We start from the raw sequence: 25,078 nt of genomic DNA, 5'->3' as shown, positions 1-25,078 counted from the left end.
CTGGTATGTCTCCTACTAACTGGTTTATCTTCATTGTTTAGTATAGAACGTGTTACATAGACATTGCTAAATAATTGCCTGTTGAATGAATGAAATACGGAATTACACTTTCTGGCCCAATGCCTTTGCCTTAAGGATAAGAGAGCTGAGGCCCCAAGAGAAGCAGTGGCCATGCCATAAGGTTCTCCTTTGTAACTGGGCATGGTGGTTCATGCCTACAATCCCAGCACTTTGGGAGGCTGAGGTGGGTGGATCATGAGGTCAAGAGATTGAGATGAGACCATCCTGGCCAACATGGTGAAACGCCATCTCTATCAAAAACACAAAAATTAGCTAGGCGTGGTGGTACCTGCCTGTAGTCTCAGCTACTTGGGAGGCTGAGGTAGGAGAATTGCTTGAGCCTGGGAGGCAGAGGTTGCAGTGAACTGAGATTGTGCCACTGCATTGCAGCCTGGTAATGGAGTGAGACTCCATCTAAAAATATATATATATATACACACACACACACACATATATGTGTGTGTGTGTGTGTGTGTGTGTGTGTATTCTCATTTGTCCTTTCAATGCTGTAGTAACTAACCCACCTTAGAAGTTAAAAGAAGACCTTCAATATACCAGATATAATCTGTATTATCATGAATTTCTGACCATTTATTGATGTGCCACAGGGTTTACTGATTCATTTATTTATGCATCTCTGTATTTATTTATCTGCATTCATTGACCATCTACATGATGTATGGTCTTGCACAAGACGCTAAAGATAGAGAATAACATGGCAGAGATTACACAGAGATACCCCACCTCTAGTATCTCAGTGTCAAGTTAAAATGCTATCCAGGAAAAATGCACCAAAACATTTTGAAATTGTCTCAAAGGAAAAGCTTTGTAAGTCCTAAGAGAGAGGCTAGGTCTAGGTGGAGTCCTGAGAGTCCCACCATGCCTGGAGGCTTTCTTTAGATCTAGATGGCCAGCCCCCAAACTCAAAGTTCAGGCTTACTAACAATGACACGTAACCTACTGCCTTCATCTTTACTTAATTAGATGCACTGAGTGCAGGTGAGAGCTCAAGGATAATCTGAACAGAATGTCAGAGCTATGACCTTCCCCTTTATTTTATAGAAGGGGGTCTTGGGCCCACAGTTGGGAACCCACCTGATCAGGGACAAAGCAAAATTTCCGGATGCCAGTACTAGAATCCAGGTCTCCTGATCCAGAGCCAGCACGTGGTGAGTTTTCTCTCTTATTTTTTCTTTAGCTCAGTTACAAAGTTTAAGGTCCAATTTATCTTTTCCTTTTTCTAACCCAACACTGAACCATAGCAACTTTGGGTAGAGTTTACGGGAAACTGCTTGATATGTGTCTGTGTGCGTCAGAGTGCTTGCCATTTACACAGACTCTCTGTCATGGCTCTGGCCAAAAACAAGCCTAGTGCAAAACCAAACAATAGAAAGAACAACGAACATTTAATTTTTTATAATTCACCAGATTGCATCATGTTTTTGCAAGTCCATTATCTTATCAGTTTTCCCCCCATCCCTTGTTAGACTATACCCCTTGTCACCCACTTTGTCCAAGAGAAGGAACTTAAGCTCAAACAATGGAAGAAACCTGTTCCACAGCAAGGCTGTGTGCTCATGTGGGAGTCAGATCTCTTGATTCCAAATTCAGCATCTCTAAAGTGGTGTCTGAGGTTGTGTTTTAACAGACACAACATAAACCCAGCAAGACCTGCCCTCTTGATTCTCAGCGTCTCCAAGCACAGACTGAATAGATTTTGTCCACTCCTCTTGCCAATGCCCAGTGTGAGATAAATTCCTCCATTCTTCTCACATCTGTAATCGCTCTGACAGCTGTTATTTTCCTTCTCTTTCCTCTTCATTTATTTTCTTAAAAATCAGGAATTGGAGCAGCACAAACAAGTCTAGTCCATCCTACCTACCCCCCCAGGGTGAATAGAAAATAACAATGTAGTAGGTGACACCAGGACACCCATTGCAACCTGATTTCTCTAACTCATCATTTTCCAAAGGAGCTTCCTCAGTAATGCCAGCTCTATGACATGCTGTAAGAAAAACAGGATACCTTTTTCAAACAATGTCGGAGTAGACTACATGAAGCATTCCAGCAATCTTTGAGAGATTCACAATGAAAAGTAGCATGTTCTGTGAAGTTCTGCAGAACGAGGCCTCTTGAACAAGGTTTAAACTAGCATTCCTTGCAAACTCACGATCTTTTTTTCCCTCTCAGAAGTGATATTAATGTCATGAAACTATTAATCTAGAAATCTATAGAAATATTTGGACATATCACAATTGCTCTATTTGTTTTTCTGCTGACAGGTATAGACACAATTCCTCTAGCAATGTGGTGCAGCTGAACGATTGGGATCCATCATCCCCTTCCCCAAGGTATACTTATTTTCTCTCTCATTTTTTTGATTCTTGGAGACAGAGTCTCACACTGTTGCCTAAGCCGGAGTACAGTGGTACCATCATGACTCACCACTGCAGCCTTGACCTCCCAGGCTGGAGTGACCCTCTTGCCTCACCCTCTTGAGTGCTGGAACCACAGGTGCATGCCACTATACCTGGCTAAATTTTTTTTATTAATATGTTTTGTTGAGATGGGGTCTTTCTATGCTGCCCAGGCTGGCCTTGAACTCCATGGCTCAAGCAATCCTCCCACCTCAGCCTCCCAAAGTGTTGGGATTACAGGCATGAGCCACTGCATTTGGCCTTCATTTTCTTTTCTATCTATAACCTTGCTTTTTTTTTTAAAAAAAACTTGACTTCAGTGTCTAGGCTCTGATCATTTATGAGGAGAAACACCTCAATTCTAACCAATAGTCTTGCATGCCAGGAAGTTTCTTTCCACTCAAGTTTATTCATGCATGTTTATAAGAGGCACAAGGTTGAAGTGGCTGAGATTCTTACCTCTAACTCTTCCAGAGGAAGGCTTCTTAATGCCTTTAAACACTTTTCTCAACTGTAATGTGGAGCTAATAATAAAAGCTCAAAGAATTTTTTAAAAGGATTAAGTAAGAAAAACTTTTTAAAGCACTTAGCACAATGCTTGATACATAGCCAATAAATGATGGATATAATTATCACACTTGTATTACACTTGTATAATAACACAAGGAGTCCTAGCTTAGAGTCATCAAATCCATTATTTTACCAGCTGAATATATCTGGGCTCATTACACAGTTTCTCTGAGCATCTTTTGCAGAATAGGGGAAAAATCTGTTGAGGACATTAGGATATCTGTTTGAGATTATATATTAATGGGCATGGTGTTAGATTCATTGTAAAGACCTACTAATTTTTCCTGTCATTATATGGAGAACAGCCTAATGCCTTTTGGATAAGGCACATGCCTTTTCAAAACCTTTTAAAATCATGCTAAACCAGGAAGAGTTATATTAACTACACACAATTTTCCATATAGAGTATTGCTTTCCTTCTACTTGGATGGTATCAGGATTAATCAGATTATTTTATCTTTAATGATTTGCTGAAAGAAAAGTGGAATAGAAAATATTGTGGATAAGAAAGTAATTTTATGGTTATGGAACAAGATTCTGTTACTTTGCAGAGAGGTTTCCTAGCGTGTTGTGAGTAGACATGGGTTGTGTGGTAATAGATCCAGTTCAGCCATGAGCAATTTCAGTCCTACGTGTTTAACAGCCTTCTTAGCATTTCTTCTCGTATGACTCATGGGCGTCTCAAACAGTATGTCTAAGGCTGAACTCTTGATCTACCCCATCCCCAACAAAATAGTAAATTAAGATATATTCCTCTATTTCAGGAAATAACATTTCCCTCATTCCAGATACTCAAACCAGAAATTGGAGAGTTATTGAACAGCTACTTTTTTTTTTTTTTATTATCGCATTTTAGGTTTTGGGGTACATGTGAAGAACATGCAAGAATATTGCATAGGTACACACGTGGCAGTGTGATTTGCTGCCTTCCTCCCCATCACCTATATCTGGCATTTCTCCCTATGCTATCTCTCCCCAACTCCCCACCCCCCACTGCCCCTCCCCTATTTCCCCCCAACGGATCCCAGTGTGTGATGATCCCCTCCCTATGTCCATGTGTTGAACAGCTACTTCTGATTAAATTGCTTGAATCCAATCTATCACCAAGTCCTGTTGGTTCTATTTTTAAAACATACCTCCAATTCATTCACTTTTCTATGCAAATAATCATCACCTTTGGTTTGGACCTCAGCAGGAACCCCTAAATGGATTCGCTCATACTTCCTCAATCCTTTCTTCACAGAGCATTAGGGCAGTAGTATGAAATCTCACACCTCATTGGTTTAGTCCTTCTATTTCACAATGAATAAATCTAAACCGAACATGAGCTACAAACTCTTCATAATCTGGCCCTTTTTTTTTATTTGTATAAATTTATGGGGAACAAATATAATTTTGTTATATTCTTAGGTTGCAGAGTGGTGAAGTCAGGGTTTTGGGGGAATCTATGATCTAAATAATGCACATTGTGTTCATTAAGTAATTCCCATCATTACCCCCTTCTATTCCCCCACCCTTCTGAGTTTCTATTGTCCATCAGTCCACACTATATGTCCAAGTATACACATTATTTAGCTCTGACTTATAAGTGAGAATATGAGGTATTTGTCTATGTCTGAGATGTTTTACTTAAGATAATGGCCTCCAGTGCCACCCATGGTACTTCAAACGACAAGATTCCATTTTCTTTTATGGCTGAGTAATACTCCATTGTATATATGTACCCCATTTTCTTTATCCTGTCATCCATTGGTGGATGCTTAGGTGATTCCATATCTTTGCAATTGCAAATAGTGCTGTGATAAACATATGAGTTCAGGTATCTTTCTGATATAATGTTTTCTCTTCCTTTGGGTAGTACCCAGGAGCGGAATGGCTGGATCAAATAGTAGTTCTATTTATAGTTCCTTGAAAAATCCCCATGCTCTTTTCCATAGAGGTTGTACTAATTTACATTTCCCTGGAAGTATACAATTTCCCTTTTCTCCACACCCACACCAACATCTGTTATTTCTGTCTTTTTATAATAGTCTGGCCCCTTCATGTCTCTGTACTCATCTACAGACTCTCTCTTAATTTAAGGGGGAATTATACTCTACTATAACCTCTTGTAATAATACTCTTCAGTTTATAATTATAATTTTATGTGTGCTATTATTCAGCCTATCTTTCCTACCAGATTATAAGATTCAGAATTACACTGCCAGTACAAAGATTGACATGCAGTAGGCACTCCTTACTAAATGCATGAGTGGATGAACATAGGAACAATCAAATGAATAAATGTATCAATGGAGCTATCAGTGCAATTTTTGGGTGACTTCTAAGGGTCCCAGTTTGCCCATCTGTAGAAGAAAACCTATAATAGTCCACTCACTACAAGTTTAGTCATGTATTAGAGTAATCGATAAAAATGTATGTAAGTGATTTTGGCGGTATTAGCACCAAGTAGGAGCCCTTCAGCCTTTCAAAATTGTGAAGGTACTTGGAGACAGCACTTCTATGGCTGTTGCTGACCCTGGAGATCCGTTTATTTCATTAAGCCCTTTTGCTTATCCTAATATTCCCAGAACCCATATTTCATTCTGAGAAATACTTGGCCCAAGACTGATGAGAGGGAGTCATAGGTGGATAACGCCTGGTTTCCAGATATAGAGTGAGATTGTGCTGACTATGTGCTCCCTGGCTTGAGCTAAGAGCAGTGGTATTCATTCTGGGCTTGGAAAAACAACTCTCTCTACTGATGCTGCTCATCTCTTCTGGTGGGTGGGACTACAGAATAGAGGCAAACCCATGCTGGGCAGGCGTGGGAGAAGGCCCTGCTCAGGAAGGGGTCCAATCTGAATCATGCATTTCAGCAACAGGTTACTGGAAATCATGCTGATTTGGCCATGTCCATTTCCTTAGCACTCTCCTCCGCATCTGCTTAAATGTTCAAAAAACAATAAAAAAAATTTGCTTTCTCCTCTTTGGTATTTATTATCTTGCTTTTGGAAGCAAGAAGATCTAATTTTAGTATTCATATTTGTCCACCCATCGAGATACCACCTTGTACTTTGTCAGACATTATAACAATGACCGTGCTCTGTATCTTGCCAGGCACACCCTTTGGCGTCAGGCAAAGGGATATAAAACTTGGCTTTAGCATCTATTAACTGGGGGACCTTACATCAATGACCTTATCTTTTATAGCCTGAGCTCCTCCATCTAAAAAAAAGTAGACTTTTTTTAGTCTACTAACATCATTGGTAGACTTATAAAAAAATACTGAGCATATGTGAGGTTTTCACTACCTGGTAGTTATTGTTAGCAGTAATGTTAGTGCTTCCAGTGGTAAACGCACAAGTAATATTAGCAATGTGAAGATGATTAACACAATGACTAAATTTAGGCTCTGCTGAGAGCAGAAACTGGGTTGGTTTTGTTACCGGTTGTATCTTCAAAATGTGTCATGTTTCTCAGCACAGGGATTGTACTAAATCAGCATTTGATAACTATATCAACACATAAAAGAAGAATCATAGTAACTTCTTTATAAATGCTATTTCCCTCTTAACTTCCTGTTTCTCCCTGGATTCTGATAATATTAATGGACATGCAATAGAGCTGACACTGAAATCCCAGTTTAATGAATGGGAAATTGAGGTGTGGAGCAGATTAAAGATGAGGCCTATCTTAAGGATATGAATAGACAAGTCATAGAACAGGAAATGCAACTATCCAGTAAACATTTGAGTCAATGCTTGCTCAAGAATATGTAACAGAAATGTCAATAAGAAGTCATATTTTCCCCATGAAAGTGGGTAAAAAAGTGCAAAGATAAAACTCTTTCAATATGCCAAATAATAAGTAGCTGTGATATAGCCCACTTGGTGCACACTGCTGGTGGGGTGGAAGCTAGTTCACTGGCTCAGAATGTCCTAGTTATGTCCATTAAAGTGAAAAAGGCCCACAGCTTATGACCAGCAATTCCATTTCTCAGTATTGACCCAAGAGAAATGCTTGCATGCATTTGCCTATCAGGCTGTTCATATGAGAATGCTCACGGCAACATCTGCTTGCAACAGGAAAATGTGCAAAGTGACCTAAATGCCCATCATTAAAGGTATGGCTAAGTTACCTGTAGCACATTCATACTATGGGACACTGTACAGCAGCTAAAAAGACTGAAGTATATCTAAGAAACTGAAGTAGATAGATATCCCAATTAATACCACTTCCATCTCCAAAGCTCTACATTTGATCTGTAGTTGAGCATGCCCTTCTGACATGCAGTATACTTGTTCATTCCTTCCGTCATTTATTCATTCATTCATTTATCAGTCTGGGCTGAACATCCACTTAGTTTCAACCATTTGAACTGTGACAAACCTCTGCAATAATCAGCTCCTATGCATCCTTCAAATCTCAGTTTACATGTCACTTCTTCCAAGAAGTCTTCCTTATCTATTAAAGCTGAGTTAGACACCCTTCCCAGGTTTTCTCACAGCCCCCCACACTGTGCTCCTTACACCATAACACTTTTCATGCTTCAATATAACATTTTTTCATTTAGAACCGTGTGCTCATGAGGCCAGACATCATGTCTGCATTAATCAGAGCTGTATTCCTAACACAGAACAGACATTTAATAAATATTTGTTAAATGGGACAAGTATTACTTAACATAGATTATATTAGATTTTCACTAGTTGATAGATGAATGAATGAATAAATTAATACGTACAAGAACAAAGGATGGATGACATGGTGAGAAATGGGAAGAGCTATAAAAAGAAATGAGGCATAGGAAAAAATAAAGAAAATGGTGACTCAGCTTGAGAGTCATAGAAACAGCATGTAAAAGCCACCTGTGCCTTCACCTGACCCTGATTTGGGCTAAACTTTCCTAATCCTCTAAGGCTTAATATGGCATCACATATCAATATTATAACTAAGACCTGAAAGCAAGAGACTTATCTTCTGAGAGCCCAATTGTGCTGCGGCTGACTTATTCTTCACATGCTCAACAAGTATCCATGGAGCCCCTATTGTGTCATTTAAGGGTCATAAATTTTATGTCTAAGAATATAGGCCAGGCGCAGGGGCTCACGCCTGTAATCCCAGCATTCTAGAAGGCCAAGGCGGGTGGATCATGAGGTCAGGAGTTCGAGACCAGCCTGACCAACATGATGAAACCCCGTCTAAAAATACAAAAATTAGCCAGGCATGGTGGCACACACCTGTAATCCCAGCTACTCAGGAGGCTGAGGCAGGAGGATCACTTGAACCCGGGAGGCGCAGGTTGTAGTGAGCTGAGATTGCACCATTGCACTCCAGCCTGGGTGACAGAGTGAGACTCTGTCTTGAAAAAAATACGAACCAGGTGAAGGAAAAACCATAAGCACTGTTAAATATGACACAACACACACTGTGATCAAGGATGGACTAAGGAAAATGTAAGAAATTCGTATTCCAAACAGGCTGGGATCCCAGGGACGGCAGCTGAGCTAGCTTTCATTATAAGTTACTAGGGGACAATTCTAGTCTCTGCTCAAATGTCACCTCATCAGAAAGGACTTTCCTGACCACCTATATAAAATCACAAAATCCTATCCAACTGGGATATTATACAATAACATGTTTCTTCTTTGTCTCCCCAACTACATTGTAATAATCAGTGAAAGCAAAACCTTTTCCTTGCTCTATTCATTTTGCATCCTTAGAGGCTAGAAAATAGTTAAGTTCATGTTGGGAGTCAACAAACATTTGCTGAGCAAGTGAACTGATGAATGAACTAAAGTTTTTGATTGATGGGTGTTCGAAGCATTTGGAGTTCAGAGGCAGAAATTTGGATCTAACTTGTGAAATCTGGACTCACAAGAATGTCCACCCAGATCATATAAACATCTCCTTTCCTTATGTCTATTCATTTCCCCCAAGAATTATATTGAGAATGCCAAGGGGGTGAGATAAAATAGATATAGATTGTGTTGGAAGATTTACAGGTCTGAATGTGAGAGAGGAATTAATAGATGACTAAATTGGGATGCACAAATAAGCCAACTGAGAGAGTTGAGTTTCAAGAATGTTTCTAGCTCTACATTGAGGATCCTAAGAAGACAGAGGCATAAACAAACATGCTTGTTCAACCAGAGAATGAATGATCAAGAGCATTGGATTTGGAGTTGACAGATCTACATACAGATCCCAGCTTTGCACCATGATAGCTATACATTATAATCCACATTCCTTCTCTGAGTTTAGTCCCTGTCTATAATCTGGGGATAGGACCACCTACATTGTGGGGTTGTTGGGTTGATGACATCAAATGAGATTATCTATGTAAAGCCCCTAATTAGTGCTTGACACATAATACAAGCTTAGTATATTTTGGCTTCTCCATTTCTCTTCAAATGCTAAACTCCTTCTCATTCTTCGTTCCAGATTGATTTAAAGAACATTTACTCAGTGCTTACTTTGTATCTATAACCGTTTTAGGTGCTTGGAATGCACCAGGAGAAAAACAAGAAAAAAAATCTAGCCCTCGAGGATTTTATATTCTAGTTCTAAGTTTAGAGTTCAATTCTTCGAAGTTTGGGTTAGAAACCTCTGACTCTGTGTTTCTGTTTCTTCCATCAGAACATTATTTTACTGCAATGACACTGCTTCCCTGTCCTTCTCTTTACCCATAGACTGTGAGCACCTTGAGTTTTCTGTGCCACTGGATCACCATTTCTTAATACAGTGCATAGTGCCTAATAGATACCCAGTGAATATTTGTTGCATGAATTGATGGATGAATGAGACAGACCAATGAGTAGATAGATAATGAGAGCGAGCTTCTGTTCACTGTTCCCCGTTTGCTTTATGCTTTACTTTCTCAGTTTTGTCCAGTGTATTTACTTCTTGGAGCAACCTGAAGATTCCATATAGGCCAAAGAGCACTGTGCTCAGTGCAGAAGCACTTGACAGCCAAGTCTAGGAAAAGATGCTTCCCTGCTATTTCTTCCCAGCCAGAAGCATAAAGAACTGCCTGTGTAATTTGTGTTATTGGACACCAAGGCATCAAGGGTGGGCCACAGGGACTGACTGTGGACTGGTAAGCCTGTCTTCCACTTGCTATATTTAGAGCTTTGGCCAGATTGGATGCATTTCTCAACTCTAAAATTCTGCCTTTACATTATTGTAGTAGGAGGTAGTGTGGGTAGTGGTTAGGAAGGTGGAATTTGGAATCAGTCTTAGGTTTTAGGCCTGTCTATGTCAGTAGTAGCTGTATGAGGTTAGTTTAATCACTTCTCTGAGATTCAGCTTTTTCATCTACCTCATAAGTGTTTGTAAGGCACTTAAAGCAGAGGAAATACTTAGTAAATGGTTTTCATTATTGTTGTGGTCCACATTTCAGTAGGGCATCCAGAGCCAGTGAGGTTTCCTCCGGGTACTAATTCTTACAGATATCCCTATTGAATCCCTTTTACTACAAAAAAGCATGTGAGGCCGGGCGTGGTGGCTCAAGCCTATGATCCCAGCACTTTGGGAGGCTGAGGCAGGTGGATCACAAGGTCAAGAGATCGAGACCATCCTGGTCAACAAGGTGAAACCCCGTCTCTACTAAAAATACAAAAATTAGCTGGGCACGGTGGTGCGTGCCTATAGTCCCAGCTACTCAGGAGGCTGAGGCAAGAGAATTGCTTGAACCCAGGAGGCAGAGGTTGCGGTGAGCCGAGATCACGCCATTGCACTCCAGCCTGGGTAACAAGAGTGAAACTCCGTCTCAAAAAAAAAAAAAGCACGTGAATCACCTGTTACCCCAGACGCCTTCCCTGTGTCTACCCACAGAGAAGGGCTTAATGTGTTGTCCTCTCATTCTACAGATATGGAAACTGAGGCCCACATAGGTGATGTGGTGTCTTTGTGTCACATGGTGAGTTTGCAGCAGAGTTGGCACTGGTGCCCTTTTCTTCTGATAGTGTCATCTCTCATTCAATAGAGGGGTTTCCACTTAAAAGAGATGGAGATGTTCTACATTTCTTTCACATCCTAGCCAAAAGTAATCAATCTACCAGAAGTTTCCATGGGGTAAGCACAGAAGGCGCTCTCTTCATCAATGTCATACCGTTGGGAAACTATCTCCAGTGTAGATAAAAAAGCAAAAACAGAAAGAATAAGTATTTTTGTTGAAAGAAAAAAATAAAGACAAAGGTCAAAGGGAAGCATGTAATGGGTTGAGTCAGGAAAGAAAAAGAAAGCATTTTTTCTCTCTCCTTTTTTTCTCCAAAACAGTCTTTACATAGAACTTGTATAAGAGCCAATTTAATTGATATGGAAAACATGTGAAAGCAGCAAAATACACATACACACACAACGAGGTATTTGTGGTGGGGCTCAGAACTCAAATTACAAAGAGATAAAGGAGTTGAAATGGTATGTTGATTTGGAAGGATACGTTTCTCTTTTTTCAGTCTCAGAGAACACTCAAGTCAGGAAGCCTTGCCCAGCCCAGCCAAGTCCTGCCCAGCCCAGCCCAGTCCAGATCTCCAATAAACTCCTTGGGACACCAAAGATTCAAAGAGGAAGGCCGATGAAAGCCTCAGTCTAGCCCTTGTACCTGTCACATAGTAGGTATTAAATAAATATTTGGCGATTGAATGAAAGAACAAATTGTGTGTAAGAGTGTTGACCTCAATAGTGATGGATTGGCACAGTACATGGCACTCTGACAAAGTGGGTCGGAGTTCAGCATGTAAGTTTGAGTGCCTTCAGGAAAAGGACTGGTCTGAGTCATCCTAACAGTGTTTCCAGTACAGAATCTGGCATATAGAATGTTCTCAGTACATATTTGTAAATTGAGCAAGTAGTTATATGAGTGAAAGAGATCCCTGGGCCTTGGAGATCACTTAGGGCAGTGGCTATTAAACTTTAACTAGCACCCAAATTACCGGAAGAGGCCCTGCACTCAGAGTTTCTGATTCACTAGGCTGGACTGGGAGCCTGGACCTGAGAGCCTGGCCTCTCTCAGTCCCCAGGTGATACTGATGCCGTTGGTCTGGGGCCACACTTTGAGAACTTGTTTTAGTGCACTGGTTTTTAAACTTGGTTGCAAATGATAATCACTGTGTGAGATTTTAAAAGTTCTAATGGTCAGACCCTATTCTTAACCATTAAATCAATATCTGGGAGTGGGCAGATAGAGAGTAGAGATGGGATGCAAGTGAGACCCAAACGATTTTTAAAGGTCCCAAGTTTTTTAAATGTGCAATCCAAACTGAGAAGAACTGACGGGGTGCAGTGGCTCATGCCTGTAAGCCCAGCAATTTGGGAGGCTGAGGAGGGCAGATCACAAGTTCAGTTCTCAGACCAGTCTGGCCAACCTGGTGAAACCCCGTCTCTACTAAAAATACAAAATTAGCCCGGCATGGGAGCACATGCCTGTAATCCCAGCTACCAGGGAGGCTGAGGCAGGAGAATTGCTTATTCCCCGGGGGGGCGGAGGGTGCTGTGAGCTAAAATTGCACCACTGCACTCCAGCCTGGGTGAGAGGGCAAGACTCCGTCTCAGAAAAAAAAGAAAAGGAAAAAAAAAAAAAAGAAGAAGAACTTATCTAGTGTACCTTATCCTTTGTGCAAAGTTGAGGCATCTGAAGACTAGAAAGGACAAGTGACTCACCTAAGAGGGTAGAAACAGTTAGTGATTTAGCTGAGATTTAGTTGAGAATAGAACTAACTTAAATCACTAATGGTGCTTTCATTTATTCAGTTTAATTTTCACCATTCCACACTTATCGACCCATGGCAGCTATCACAGGGTCATAACCACGCAAAAAATGAAAGCTGAGTTTAAACTGAGGTTTTAAAACATCTATTATTTCTTCCTTCCATTGTTTTATAAAGAAAGTTTAAGTGGAAGCGTATTTATAGAACTCGACCAGTCTAGACAAGTGAGGGGATGGAAGAGACAGGGCTATGGAAGGTTTTTAAGGCAAGGCCATCCTTAAAATTTTAAGTACATTCTCAAACATAAACAAAGTGATCTTTCTGAGTTCTTAAATAGATGTGCTTCACCTCTGATCCAATGAATTAGCAAGGGTTTGCCTGTGATGTGCATATTAATTGCTGGCATGTAAAAGGAAATTCTGGTAAAGTGTTTGAAAGTGGTTCTGCCCTAAAAAAGATTAAAAGTTTTCCCTAGAACTTGGTTTCCATTAATAATTGGCTTAGTCAAGATTTTCAAGTAGACAGGACAGAGATTGTCTTATATTATTTTAGAACCAAATAAAGAGCCACAAAAGTCCTATGGAAACCATTTACTTCAATATTTTCATCACAGAGAGGAGGAAATTGAGGCTCAAAGAGATTGACTGATTTATCTAACATTAGTAAGTGGACTGGTTGGGGCAAGGGACAAGATGTCTTACTCCTGAGCTATTCTTCCTTCCAATACTCAAAGTGTCCCCTATCAATGTCCCTTGTATAAAGGAGGCATTCAATAAATGTTTGGTGATTGGCTTCATAGACTCTGGGTAACTAATTTCATAGACACCCAAATTAGATGGTGAAGCTTCTATCCTTTTGTAAATTAAAACAGAAGTTGGAATCACATCTTTAATGGAAAATCAGCTGAGTGCACTGGCTTAGGAGTCAGAATGAAATTCCAATCCTTGCCTTCACCGCTTCCTAACTGTGTGATCTTGGACAAGTGTCTTCACATCTCTAAGCCCCAGTTTTCTTCTTTGTAAAATAAGAATAATAGAGCTGTGGTTGTGGAGCGGATAAAATGATTAAAAAATGCAAGGATCTTAGCCCATTTTCCAGCACTCAGGAAAGGCACTAATGGCTTCATAACAAGATGGTCTTCCTCCTAAGATAGAAATTCTGAGGACGTTTGGGGAAGAAGTTTGGAGAGGTGGCTTAAGAAGTGAGTAGATTTTTTTTTTTTTTGAGACAGAGTTTCACTCTTGTCCCCCAGGCTGTAGTGCAATGGCATGATCTTGGCTGACTGCAACCTCTGCCTCAACCTCCCGAGTAGCTGTGATTACAGGTGTGTACCACCATGCCCAGCTAATTTTTTTGTATTATTAGTAGAGACGGGGTTTCACCATGTCTGCCAAGCTGGTCTTGAACTCCTGACCTCAGGTGACCCGCCTGCCTCGGCCTCCCAAAGTGAGCCACTGTCCCAGCCGAGAAGTGAGTATGAAGGACAAGTACTACTTCACGTAAGAGCAGTGAGCATCCAAAAAGAGTTAGGGAAATCTAAAGCTGCAAAGGTCCTAAGGATCACATGGGTTTGAACCACTGTTCTGCCTCAGGAAATAAGATAAAAACAAGCACTGTTACTGTTGATGTTCACTTTCCAGCACAATTTTTGTGCAAATCCCTAGGACTGTGCCCAACCCCTAGCCAATCTACTATAACTTCACCCCCGATTCACCCACTGAAAAAGCAATCAACATGAACAAATTGTCTTCAATTTAACAGAAAAAGAAAATCATTAGCAAACTCCAGTTCTTCTACTTATGTTAGTAATAAATGATTTTCTCACTGTTACTCTCATCCAACCTCCTTCATTTACTATTGGAATGACTAAGATTAAGAGTGGCTTATGAGGCTTAAGATCACACATCAGATTTGTCACCAAATCCAGGTCTAATGGTTCCTTGCCCATTGCTCTTTTCATGATATCAACTCTGCCATGTTAAGACAAATCTACACCCAATGATGGGTTACAATCCCTAGAATGACTCTTGCTGTGACGAACCTTCCCTTTCCTGTCCAGGCCTCTCTGACCTGCCTCACATTCTTCCACAAACCACCCACTTAACAAGCTCCCCATTCGGAGAGTGCACTTACGTGTCTACGAATTTCCTGTTGAGATGAAGGATGGAGGCCACATCTGCCTGGAGAGGAGGGTCTCGGACCACCTTATACTGCAGGGGCTTACACTGTAGACAGAGCGGGGTGTCTGCAAGGGAGGTCAACATGGCAGCATCAATCTCCAGATGCTCGTCCAGCGTATAGATTTGGATGCCATACACCTCCTCACCCATGTCCTGGAGTCTGATGGTTAGTGGGATGTCACAGAAGACATTCTGAGGGCCCAGGGAGATGTTCTTCCCGCTGACAGTCAACAGTTTGATGTCATTGACAGCTCCACTGGGGTCCCAGTCAGTGGAGACAAAGGTCACCCAAATGGTCAGAGACTCAGGGACCAAGGGGTAGAGGAATTCCAGCTCCAGGTAGCAGCCTTGTGGCTCTGGGCAGGCTGGAGGAACCGTGTGTGGGTTGACAGCTGCATTTGGGCTCCAAGTGCGGACATTGGACTTACAGGGCTGTTCAACATCAGGATGACCTATGGAGAAGAGATGAGGGAATGCGTTCTTGAGGAAAGAGCTTTATTCTCATCCATAGTGTTTCCTGTGGACCCCAGGAGAAATTGGCCTGGCTAGAACTTAGACAGAGGGGAAAAGGAAAGGAATGTTTTGGTGTCTTGGTAAATCTGCTATATACACAGCATCCACCTCATCCCCATCCTTGCGATACAGATTTCAGATGAATCACCAGACATTTAGTCACACTGCTTTCGTCTCACTATCTAGCTGATGTTCAAACTTCCCTTCCTCATCTTCTACTTGGAGGCTGTGCTGCCTAAGATGAAAATAAGTAAAGGGTACACATTGGCTAAACACCCACTGCATTCCCTGAACTTCTTTAATGCTTGCAAGAACTTATTTAGTAGGTGAGAAAACAGGCTCCCAAATATAGAGTTAATCGATCAGGTTCATGCAGCTTGAAGTATAAAGGTCAGCATTAGAACCGAGTTTTGCCCCTTTTTGCAATCTGTACTGTTTGTCTATTGGATGTAGGGGACATTAGAATAAATTAGAATCCCTGTAGTATTACTACCATTGGTAAAACCCACTTGGACTGACAGAAATCCAGACATCCACCCCGCCTACCAGCAAAGAATACGTGAGCATAAATAGCATCCACCCTGCAGACTGAGGACCTGGGAGGAAACCGTCTAGAACCATGAACAACAGAGCTGGAAGGCAGCCTTGGAGCCCTCTCATCTCTCCTCCTCCCCTTCTCTACATGCGGTCATTCCATACCACTGAGCTTCTCCATGCTCTGTTCTGTCTGACTCAGGAAGGGGAGGGTTGGGTGAGGAGCAGGGAGAAGGAAGGAGGGATTCTTCTCCTCTTTCCCTAGGGAGATGATGCTTCATCCCCATTGATCTCAGCCTGCAGCAACTTCTGAATTTTTCTCTGCTGAGATCACATCTAGACCCCCAGAGAGCTCTTCCTTGTACTACTGAGAAAAAGAGCCAGGACTCAATGGAGTGATCGGCTCTAATTTGTTTAAGGGAGCCTCATGAGAAATACAGACCAGACGGTAAGATGACGGACCTCAAGTTGTCCAATGAGCCACCTTAAAAAAAAAAAAAGAGAGATGGAATCCTGCTCTATTGCCCAGGCTGGAGTGGAATGGTCTGCTCATAGCTCACTGCAGGCTGAAACTCCTAGGCTCAAGTGGTCCCCCTGCCTCAGCCTCCTGAGTAGCTGATATAGGCATGTGTTACCATGCCCACCTAGCCACATTCTTTTTTTCTTCAGCATCAGTGGTACGTTGGGAGGGGGGGGGTGGCCCTGGATATTTCTGAAACAAATAAACAAAAAACCTAAACACAAAAAAAAAAAAAAGAAAGAAAAGATACTTGCTTTAAAATGTTTTGTGGTAATGTTATAGCATAATAGGAATCACTAATACTAGAAAGTTATTTGGATTGAAAAATCTATGCCAGTGAAGGCTGTAAATGCCTCTAACCTCCTTGCCTCTGCTTAGCCAAGGAAAGAGAGAAGCCACCAAGTAGAGATGCAGAAGAGAAGAGGGAAAGAGAAGGAGGGTCAAAAAATATACAGAAACTTCTTAGACATAATCCATCAGAGTAAGAGAAGATGAATTTAATTACAATTTCCTCTATCTCTCCTTGGCTAGTTTCATTCATTATTTGCAGCAACTTCTGGCTCAAAGCAACCCTTAGTTTAGGGGAAAAACACAAGTAGGACTTCCCACCTAGCTGAAGCCTTTCTTCTTGTCTACTTTCCAACCCACTGAGTTCTGACTCTCTTAACTTTGTGGGATGTTGACACACATGTGTCACTTATTCATTCAGTCAACTTCATTGAAGGCAGCACTTTACAGTATATGAAACACATCTCCTAGTCATTAGTTAACACATCTAATTGTCATCAAAATCCTGTAGAGAGTTGTCATTTTTGCCCCTATTAAAGAGCAATGTTTCACTCAATGCCATGTAGCTTTTGCTTAAAACAGTGTGCCTGGTCCATAGAAAATTCACACAGTGGATGCTCAATAAATATTTGTTAAAGGAAGGACCTTCTATCCTGTTAATATCAAGTTAAAAGTTACAGCATGGAACATCAGAGCATGCTTCCTGATGGTGGGTGCCAGGTGAACATTCCACCCCTCCATGGGCTTTCTCCTGCAGCTGCCAAGGGATAACGTAATCTTTCTCCCTTCCCTGGAGAAAGTGGCTGTCAGTGGTAGGAAGCCACAGGAGAGCAAAGATGACAAATCTGCCTGGCTCATCCTTCCTCCCTAGTTTCTTGTTAATCAACAGAAGGACCAAATGCTTCCAAAGGACAGGAAGGTGAGTCTGGTCATTATGCTCAAGCAAGTAAATAGGAGTAGAAATCTTAACAAAGCTTGTGGTTGTCTGGTTATTAGAGGCAAACCCTTAGATATAAAAAAGAGTCCCAAGAGGCATTGAGCGTAACCATAACCAAAATAGCAACCTCATTAATAATGCTAGCCTTCACGAATTGCCCATCCTCAATGTGCAGGCACTGTGCCAAGCACATTACACGCCTCAGGTCTTTTTACACTGGCACAAAACCTGTGATGCAGGTCGTATGAAATTCATTTTACAGAATAGGAAACTGAGACTCAGATGGTTTAGAAATTCCCTGGCAGGGAGTAGAATATGATATTGTAGGTCCAGGCAATGTGCCAGGCTTTGAAGCAATGAAAGTTGGGTTAAAATATCAGTTATAGAGTTTCTCATTGTGTTACCTACTGTAATGTCACCTACCTCAGGATGGCTGCAAAACCTTGACTAGGATGAGATCTTTAATTGATGCTCATAAATACATTATCCATGTCCTGGAAAGTAGGGAGGTACTAACACGGAAAAAATGTTGATAAGAGGAGGTATTCCAAAGAGGAAAACAGTTGGGAGAAAGTGTAAGTTAAGGTGACTATGGTTTTGAGTGTAATTGTAGAGCAACAAGTGCTGAGGCTGGTACGCTAAGTGGAACCAAGACTGTGAAGTGGCTTGTATGACACATTAAGGAAACTGAATTTTATACTGAAATAGATGAAGAGCTACTGAGAAATTCTGAGCAAATGAGTGACATCAGAGTCGCCTTTCAGAAAAACCACTGTTGGCTGAGTGCAGTGGCTCATGCCTGTAATCCCAGGACTTTGAGAGGTCGAGGCGAGCAGATCACTTGAGGTGAGGAGTTCAAGACCAGCCTGACCAACATGGCAAAACCCCGTCTTTGCTAAAAATACGAAATTAGCCAGGTGTGGTGGCGCATGCCTGTAATCCCAGCTACTTGGGAGGCTGAGGCAGGAGAACTGCTTGAACCCAGGAGGCAGAGGTTGCAATGATCCCAGATTGTGCCATTGCACTCCATCCTGGGCAACAAGAGTGAAGCTCCATCTCAAAAAAACAAAAACAACAACAACAAAACACTGTTTAGAGACACAAACACTATTCATCCATCCATCCATCCATCCAGCCAGCCAACCAGCCATGTATCCATCCAACCATCCTTCCATCCATCCATGCATTCAAAGAGTCACTACTGAGTGCCAGGTGTGTGTCCAAAGGTAGGCTAAGCTCCAAGAGCATAGATTTCCCAACATGATCTCTGTTTTCAGGGAGCTTTTAGTCTTGTGAGACCATTTAGGAGAGTATTGTACTAATGCAGACAATATATGGACTTCAAGAAACCATGCAAGGAGAGGGCAAGGCAGAATTCCTAAGGAGAGAAAATGAACACAGTTGGAAGATTGATTGGACATGTAGTTGCAAGGTGAGGATGGGAGCTGAGAAACAGAAACAGAGAAAGAAAGGAGGGAGATAAGGAAGGGGGAGTACAAAGGGTGGAAGGAAAGAAAAGAATAAACATAGAAAAAAAGAAAAATAAGTGCAAAAGCCCTGTTGCTTCATTATCAATAGATACCTTTTGTATATGTGATGATTAAATGAAAAGTTACATGTTTATATAGGCTGTCCACTAGAAATATGGTCATATATGTGTATAGACATATATATTTACACACATTCATGCCAATCTACATTTACATTTGTGAAGCACTACATAGGCACCCGTTATGTATCTTTGTATATAAACACTGCAGCTGTTGACACAATATAAGTTATAAAAACTTGGTACCAAGCTTTTTTCCAGGTAAATAGTTAAGCACACCTGAAACATTCTGTGCAGAAAAGTAGAGAAAACACTCAAATGAGAAAAAAATGAAAACAGTGCCATGTGTTAATCTCTCATGGAAAACCCAACACTTGGGATCTATTTTATACTTACATAAGTGATCTTAACTGGAATTTGAATCAATCAGATCAAGAAAGGTATCTAATTTCTAGGCTACAGATATAACATGGCATCAAATACCTCAAAAATATTCATGTATGAAATAGCAGTTTTTGCTAAGGGGTAGGAGCACAACCTCTATCTGTGAACAAAGGCAAGAAGGTTCTATGACTATATTTACCTTCTTTGAAATGAAGCTAATGAAATGCAATAGATTTCCAATAAAGATTTGTTAAATGAAGAATCTTCCATCTAGTTTATATGGGATAAAAAGAAGTTACAGCTCCATGGAATATTAGAGCTGGAAATGACATTATGGTTCAACTTTTCATTCTGTGGATACAATGTCATTTTCAGAGAAGCTAAGTGACTCACTCAAGGGAACAGAGTACATCAATAGTAGGGCTGAGATCACATTCCAGTCCTCCTCTTTTTCCTCCCCTGCACCCCCCCCATGTTTTTTTTTTCCCAACCCTACAGATATGTCTGGCATTGCTAATGAATTTAAGAGTTTTAAGTTAGTTTGAGAAGTCTAAAAACTTAAACATGCAAAGATAAATAGGATGAGAATGAGTTGAGAAATAAATTACAGAATTTGGCTCATGGAAAAGTTTATTTCTTCAAGGATGTTAAAAGGGTCTGAGCCAAAAGGATCACAGAGACTGTAATAGGATGTTCTAAAAAAAGAACAGTGTCTTTTCCTGGCCCGCATGTACTAAATTTACATAGAAGGAAAACCCAAGGCTGCTGGGTTTCCTTGTAGCTCCGAATTGGCTCAGGGAACCGGAGACCTCAGTGCCTCCCGTTGAACACCATTCTGCAGATCATACTTTAAAAAGGTCAAGAACAAACTAGGAGCAAACTTTACCAACTGATAATTGCGTTGGATGGAGGTGTGGGGAGATGTCTGGAAATAATTTTACTCAAACAAGTGGTAGAACAAAGCAAGATAATTTTAGCCAGAGATGTCTCAGGGGAGAGTCTTGTTAATTCCACCTTCCACGTACCTCTCAACCTCAAACTTCTCTCCATTATCACAGCCATGGACCCCACCAGGCCACCATCATTCCTCCGCTGGATTTTGGCAACAGCCCCTTTGGTGCTTCCCTTCCTTCAGCAACCAAATCCCCTTGATCTCTTCTTCACAGAGCAGCCTGAGCAATCTTTATGACACACAGGTCTTACCATATACCATGTCCTCATAAGGCACGTGGTTTTCTCACTGCCCTCGGTGTGAATCCAAACCCATCCTCACCTGGCCATTGTCCATCTTACCCGTCTTACTTCTTGTTTACTTGTAAGACACTTAAAGAAAGTGACTTATGATAGCCACTGTTATGGGTTCCACCCACTATCAGACTCTTCCCTGCTCAGGGGTGTCTCCCAGACTTCCCAAGGAACTAAGCATCACTGTGCTTGTTAATTCTACCTACCAAGCACCTCTCAAACCTGAAAACCCACCTCTGCCTTATTTTTCATGTCTGCACCGACTTAAACTCTTACAGCCATACTGAGATTTTGCTTATGCAGGTTGTATCTATTAGTAGTTTCTGTATTATAAACTAAAGCTATGACATTTTAAAATTCAATAAAACATAAGAGTGTGTTCCATTAGCTGTCAGAGCACATATGACATCCCATGTCATGTGTCTATCAGATAACTTCACTGGACTCTCATGAGAGAATGAGAGTGGAAAAGTAGATGATGCCATGTATTATTATGAAAATACTTTTCATAATAGGGTGACTTTGAGGACACCCTAAAAAAGCCTCCAGGGACCCCATAAGCCTCGGAACTAGATTTAGAAAACAGCCACTATGTGAACGTACCAAGCTTCTTTCACATTCTCAAATGCACCTTGTTAATAGTGTTGTGATATTTTGTGGGAAGACTGAGTCTCCAATTCTGCATGAGATCCCTTCTTATGGGCCCCCAGCATTACCTGACACTTCTATTACCATAAGCCTGTTCACACTGAATGGCAATTGCCCATTTACTTATCTGGCTTCCCTAGCAGACAGTCAGCACCGTCTTGCCCACGTGCCCAAGACAGTGTCCAGCATATAGCGCCTGTGTTTGTCACTAGTGAGGTGGGCTCACTAGATACAAGTATGCAAAATGCTGTCAGGTGGCAGAGACACACATTCTCTGTGACAACCCAAAGTGGGTTCAGTTTGGGTGGAAAAATTACAATTGCAGATTTCAAGAACTTTCTAAAAAAACTGGAGCTTGAACAAGCACAAGGAAACCTCAGTGAGGATGCACTTAGAGGGGATTCCTGCACTTGGGGGGAGCCCAGGCTGGATGACCCCAGGCATCTCTCTCAGGTCTGACAGCCTGTGAATCTGTGAGGCTGAACTGAGGGCTTTTCCCAGACATCCCTCTTGCTTTACATTCCAGATGGATTTGTTTAGACTTCCCAAGTTTGACTCTCATTTTTATTTTAAGCTACTTTAAAAAATAAAGTGCAGGGCCGTCGTTTCACTTTCCTCTCTGATCCTTCCCCCTTGCTTTATTCTATCTCTGGCTTTTTCTTTTCAACCTTCTTTCTAAAAATATAGAGGATAGCGGAGGAGTTCTCACTGGTGTTCAGCGAGAAGGCTGATTCCGCTCCCTCTGATGCGCTGGTGTAATAGTGTCCTCACCCAGTGACTGCTGGCATGAGATGACCTGCAGAGGAGCAAGAGGGACTGGCTGGGGGCAGGGTCTATGTGTACATCCCCAAGGACCAGGGAGGGGGAGACGGAAGACTAAGAGGAATGTATGGAACCTCTGCCAGCCTGGTTCTGAGGCCAAGTGACAAAGTGTGACAACAAGCATTTGGCAAAAGGTATTCTTCTCCTTAATTTCAGTGATGATGTAAGAAAGCACAGAGATCATTGGTTCCTTGGGAAGCCTGGGAGACACCCCTGTGCAGGGAAGAGTCTGACAGTGGGTGGAACCCATAATAGTGGCGATCATACCGCACTTTCTTTAAGTGTCTTACAAGTAAATAGATCCCAAAAAGAGGGTGTATGGAAGAAATTAAAAGGAATACTTGCAACATATGTGAAAGTGCCCTGTGTAGTCTAAGAAATAACAGAAGAAGAATCAAAGACTACTGATGCCTTGAAGCCCCAAAATATTCGTATTGACTCTAAAGTGGCCTTGTTTATAACCACAAGCAGTCGGGGTCTGAAGGATATATAAATACCCCAGGACACTGTGTTTTTATCAGGTGCATGGCCTTGGCACTTCTTAATATCTTGGTGCCTTTGTTTTCTCATATGTGATATGAGAATAACATATTAGGATATGGCAGGTGCTCAAAAAGTATTTGTCAAATGGGTAAGTGCTTGACTACTAACCTTGCAGGATAATGTTAATCAAATCAAACGGTACGTGGGGAAGACCAGTAAAAATCATAAAACTCCATGAAAGAGCTGTTCTTTGCACACTCCACCTGTCAATGAGCTTCCACAAGGCTTGCTTACCTTCTGCTTCAGGAGGACTCCAGTGTCCTGATGGGCTGCAGGGCATTGGGGAGGAGGCGTTGAAAGCATACTGCACCAGGATTCTCCCCTCCAGGCAAAGATCACATGCTGATCCCAATTCTCTAGGAGGCCAAGGAAAGAGGGAAAATGCACCGGCTTAGGAACAATTGAATGGGTAACCGATGGGACTAGGCCAGAGTCAATGGGGCAGAGAACACAGCAAACTTGTGTTTCCCCCTTTTCTCCTACATATGCCAAGGCTTTTGGAAATAACTGTAAGTGAAATGCCTCTCCACTGCCCAGCAAAAGCCTCATTTGGGCCTAAGTGGTTTATGTTCTGATGATGTATAGATACCTCTGATTTTTAGCAGCACAAAGTCAACAGGCTGATGACTTACCACCTGCAATAATTTTAATTTTGTTGGTCATGTAGAGCTCCACTGAGGATTTGCAATGCAGTTATGAGAAAATCTTTTGCTCCATTTTGTTCTCAAAGTTTACTCCTTTTACAATATTTATTAGGTACCTACTATGTGCTAGACACCATCCTGTGTTTTAGGCATTAAATATAAAGACGCCATGGTTCCTTCATCTGAGAGTAAGAGGGCTGGATTACATGACGCCTAAAGAACCTTCTAGCCTTGACATTCTGTGGATGGATGAGTCACTCCTCAATTTTACAGTCAAAAGTGGTTTCTCTACCATGCCATCTAATTGATTTTAGCAGCTTTCCAAGGGGCTAGCCAATTCCTCAATAGGACCAGTCACAGAAGTGGAATATTATGATGGCTTCCCCTACCAACTTGTCTCTTGTGTATCTGGATTCAATCTTCATTTTGGCTATAGCAGTCTCTGGGATCCTACTCATTTTCCAGATTTGGCATCTGTTTATGAGGCAGTTGTGGAGAAGGGAGAGGAATGAATCCTCTTCTCCTGTCTTATTGTGAACCAAAACCTGCAAATTTGAGTGACCTCTGCAGAGGGACTGGAAACTAAATCCTGAGAAGATGTCAAGAAATGTCCCAGCCCAACCCATTATTTCTCAAAGTGCAATGGTCCTGATGATAACTCTTTCATCACTCCTGGAAGAATCTCTGTGCTTTGGCTACCTGAAAGGATGCAGTGGAGAAACCAGGTCTGAAGCGTTATGGCTTTTCCCTTACAGGGGCATTTTCTATGCCTCTAAGCTCACACAGTCAGGAACCACGCGCTTGTGAGCATCACAGTGTGCTGCTGGCTCCCTGTTCCTCCTCCATACCGCTGACAGGAGATCATTCCCAAACCTCAGGATGAACAGGTCATGCCCCTGCTTACGTCTCTTGTTACCCCCTAATGTCCTGTGATGTGGTCGTCAATGCTCTTTCATACTATCTTCTGCTCCACCCTAGCTTTGTTTCTCTCCATGATAAGCTCTGCCTATCTATCATGTTGTGTCATGTTACCCACATCCCCTCTGCAGACTTTTTTCACTTTGGTGATGTTTCTCCTCTTTCAAGCTCACCTTGGACATCATCTCCTTGTGAAGACATGTTTTTTGGCATGCAAGAGAGTTTTCCCCAACAGATTATGAGGTCATTGAGGACAAAGTCAATATCTAATAACTATTATTTTTTTCTCTCAGAGGACAGCACACAATTTGTTTTATATTGTTGGTCAGTATAAGCAGTTGAATGGATGGATGGGTGGATGGATGGATGGATGAATGGATACCAGTCATTTAGGCATGTGCTAATACTCATGACTAACCTAGTGCAGGCCTTCAAATTGTAGATTTTGCATTCTCAGCCTTATCATTGTAAATGTGAAACCATCTTGTTTTGCAAGCACACTAATATTAATATTTGGTGATAAGGGAATCATTAAATAGCCTGTGGTTAATATGCTTAATGGAATGGCAAGCTGTTATTGCAGAAATATTTATAAAGATTATGCAACTTCATGG

General features: G+C 41.5%; 1 protein-coding gene across 1 annotated transcript in view; it reads right to left on the bottom strand.

Annotated features, from left to right (window-relative positions):
- PAPPA (pappalysin 1) overlaps positions 1-25,078 on the bottom strand; it is a 255,070-nt gene that overhangs the window by 153,419 nt on the left and 76,573 nt on the right. Inside the window, exons 6-7 of the mRNA XM_032251598.1 lie at positions 23,137-23,258; positions 14,873-15,371 (exon numbers count right to left, since the gene is read on the bottom strand). Coding sequence (XP_032107489.1) covers positions 14,873-15,371; positions 23,137-23,258 — 621 coding nt within the window. The remainder of the gene's footprint in view (positions 1-14,872; positions 15,372-23,136; positions 23,259-25,078) is intronic.

Source organism: Sapajus apella, unplaced genomic scaffold (genome assembly GCF_009761245.1).
Source record: "Sapajus apella isolate SASKATOON/1434 unplaced genomic scaffold, GSC_monkey_1.0 scaffold76, whole genome shotgun sequence".
Lineage (NCBI taxonomy): Eukaryota > Metazoa > Chordata > Mammalia > Primates > Cebidae > Sapajus > Sapajus apella.
Note: the sequence above shows the minus strand (reverse complement) of the source record. Positions and strands in the feature narration are given on the sequence as shown.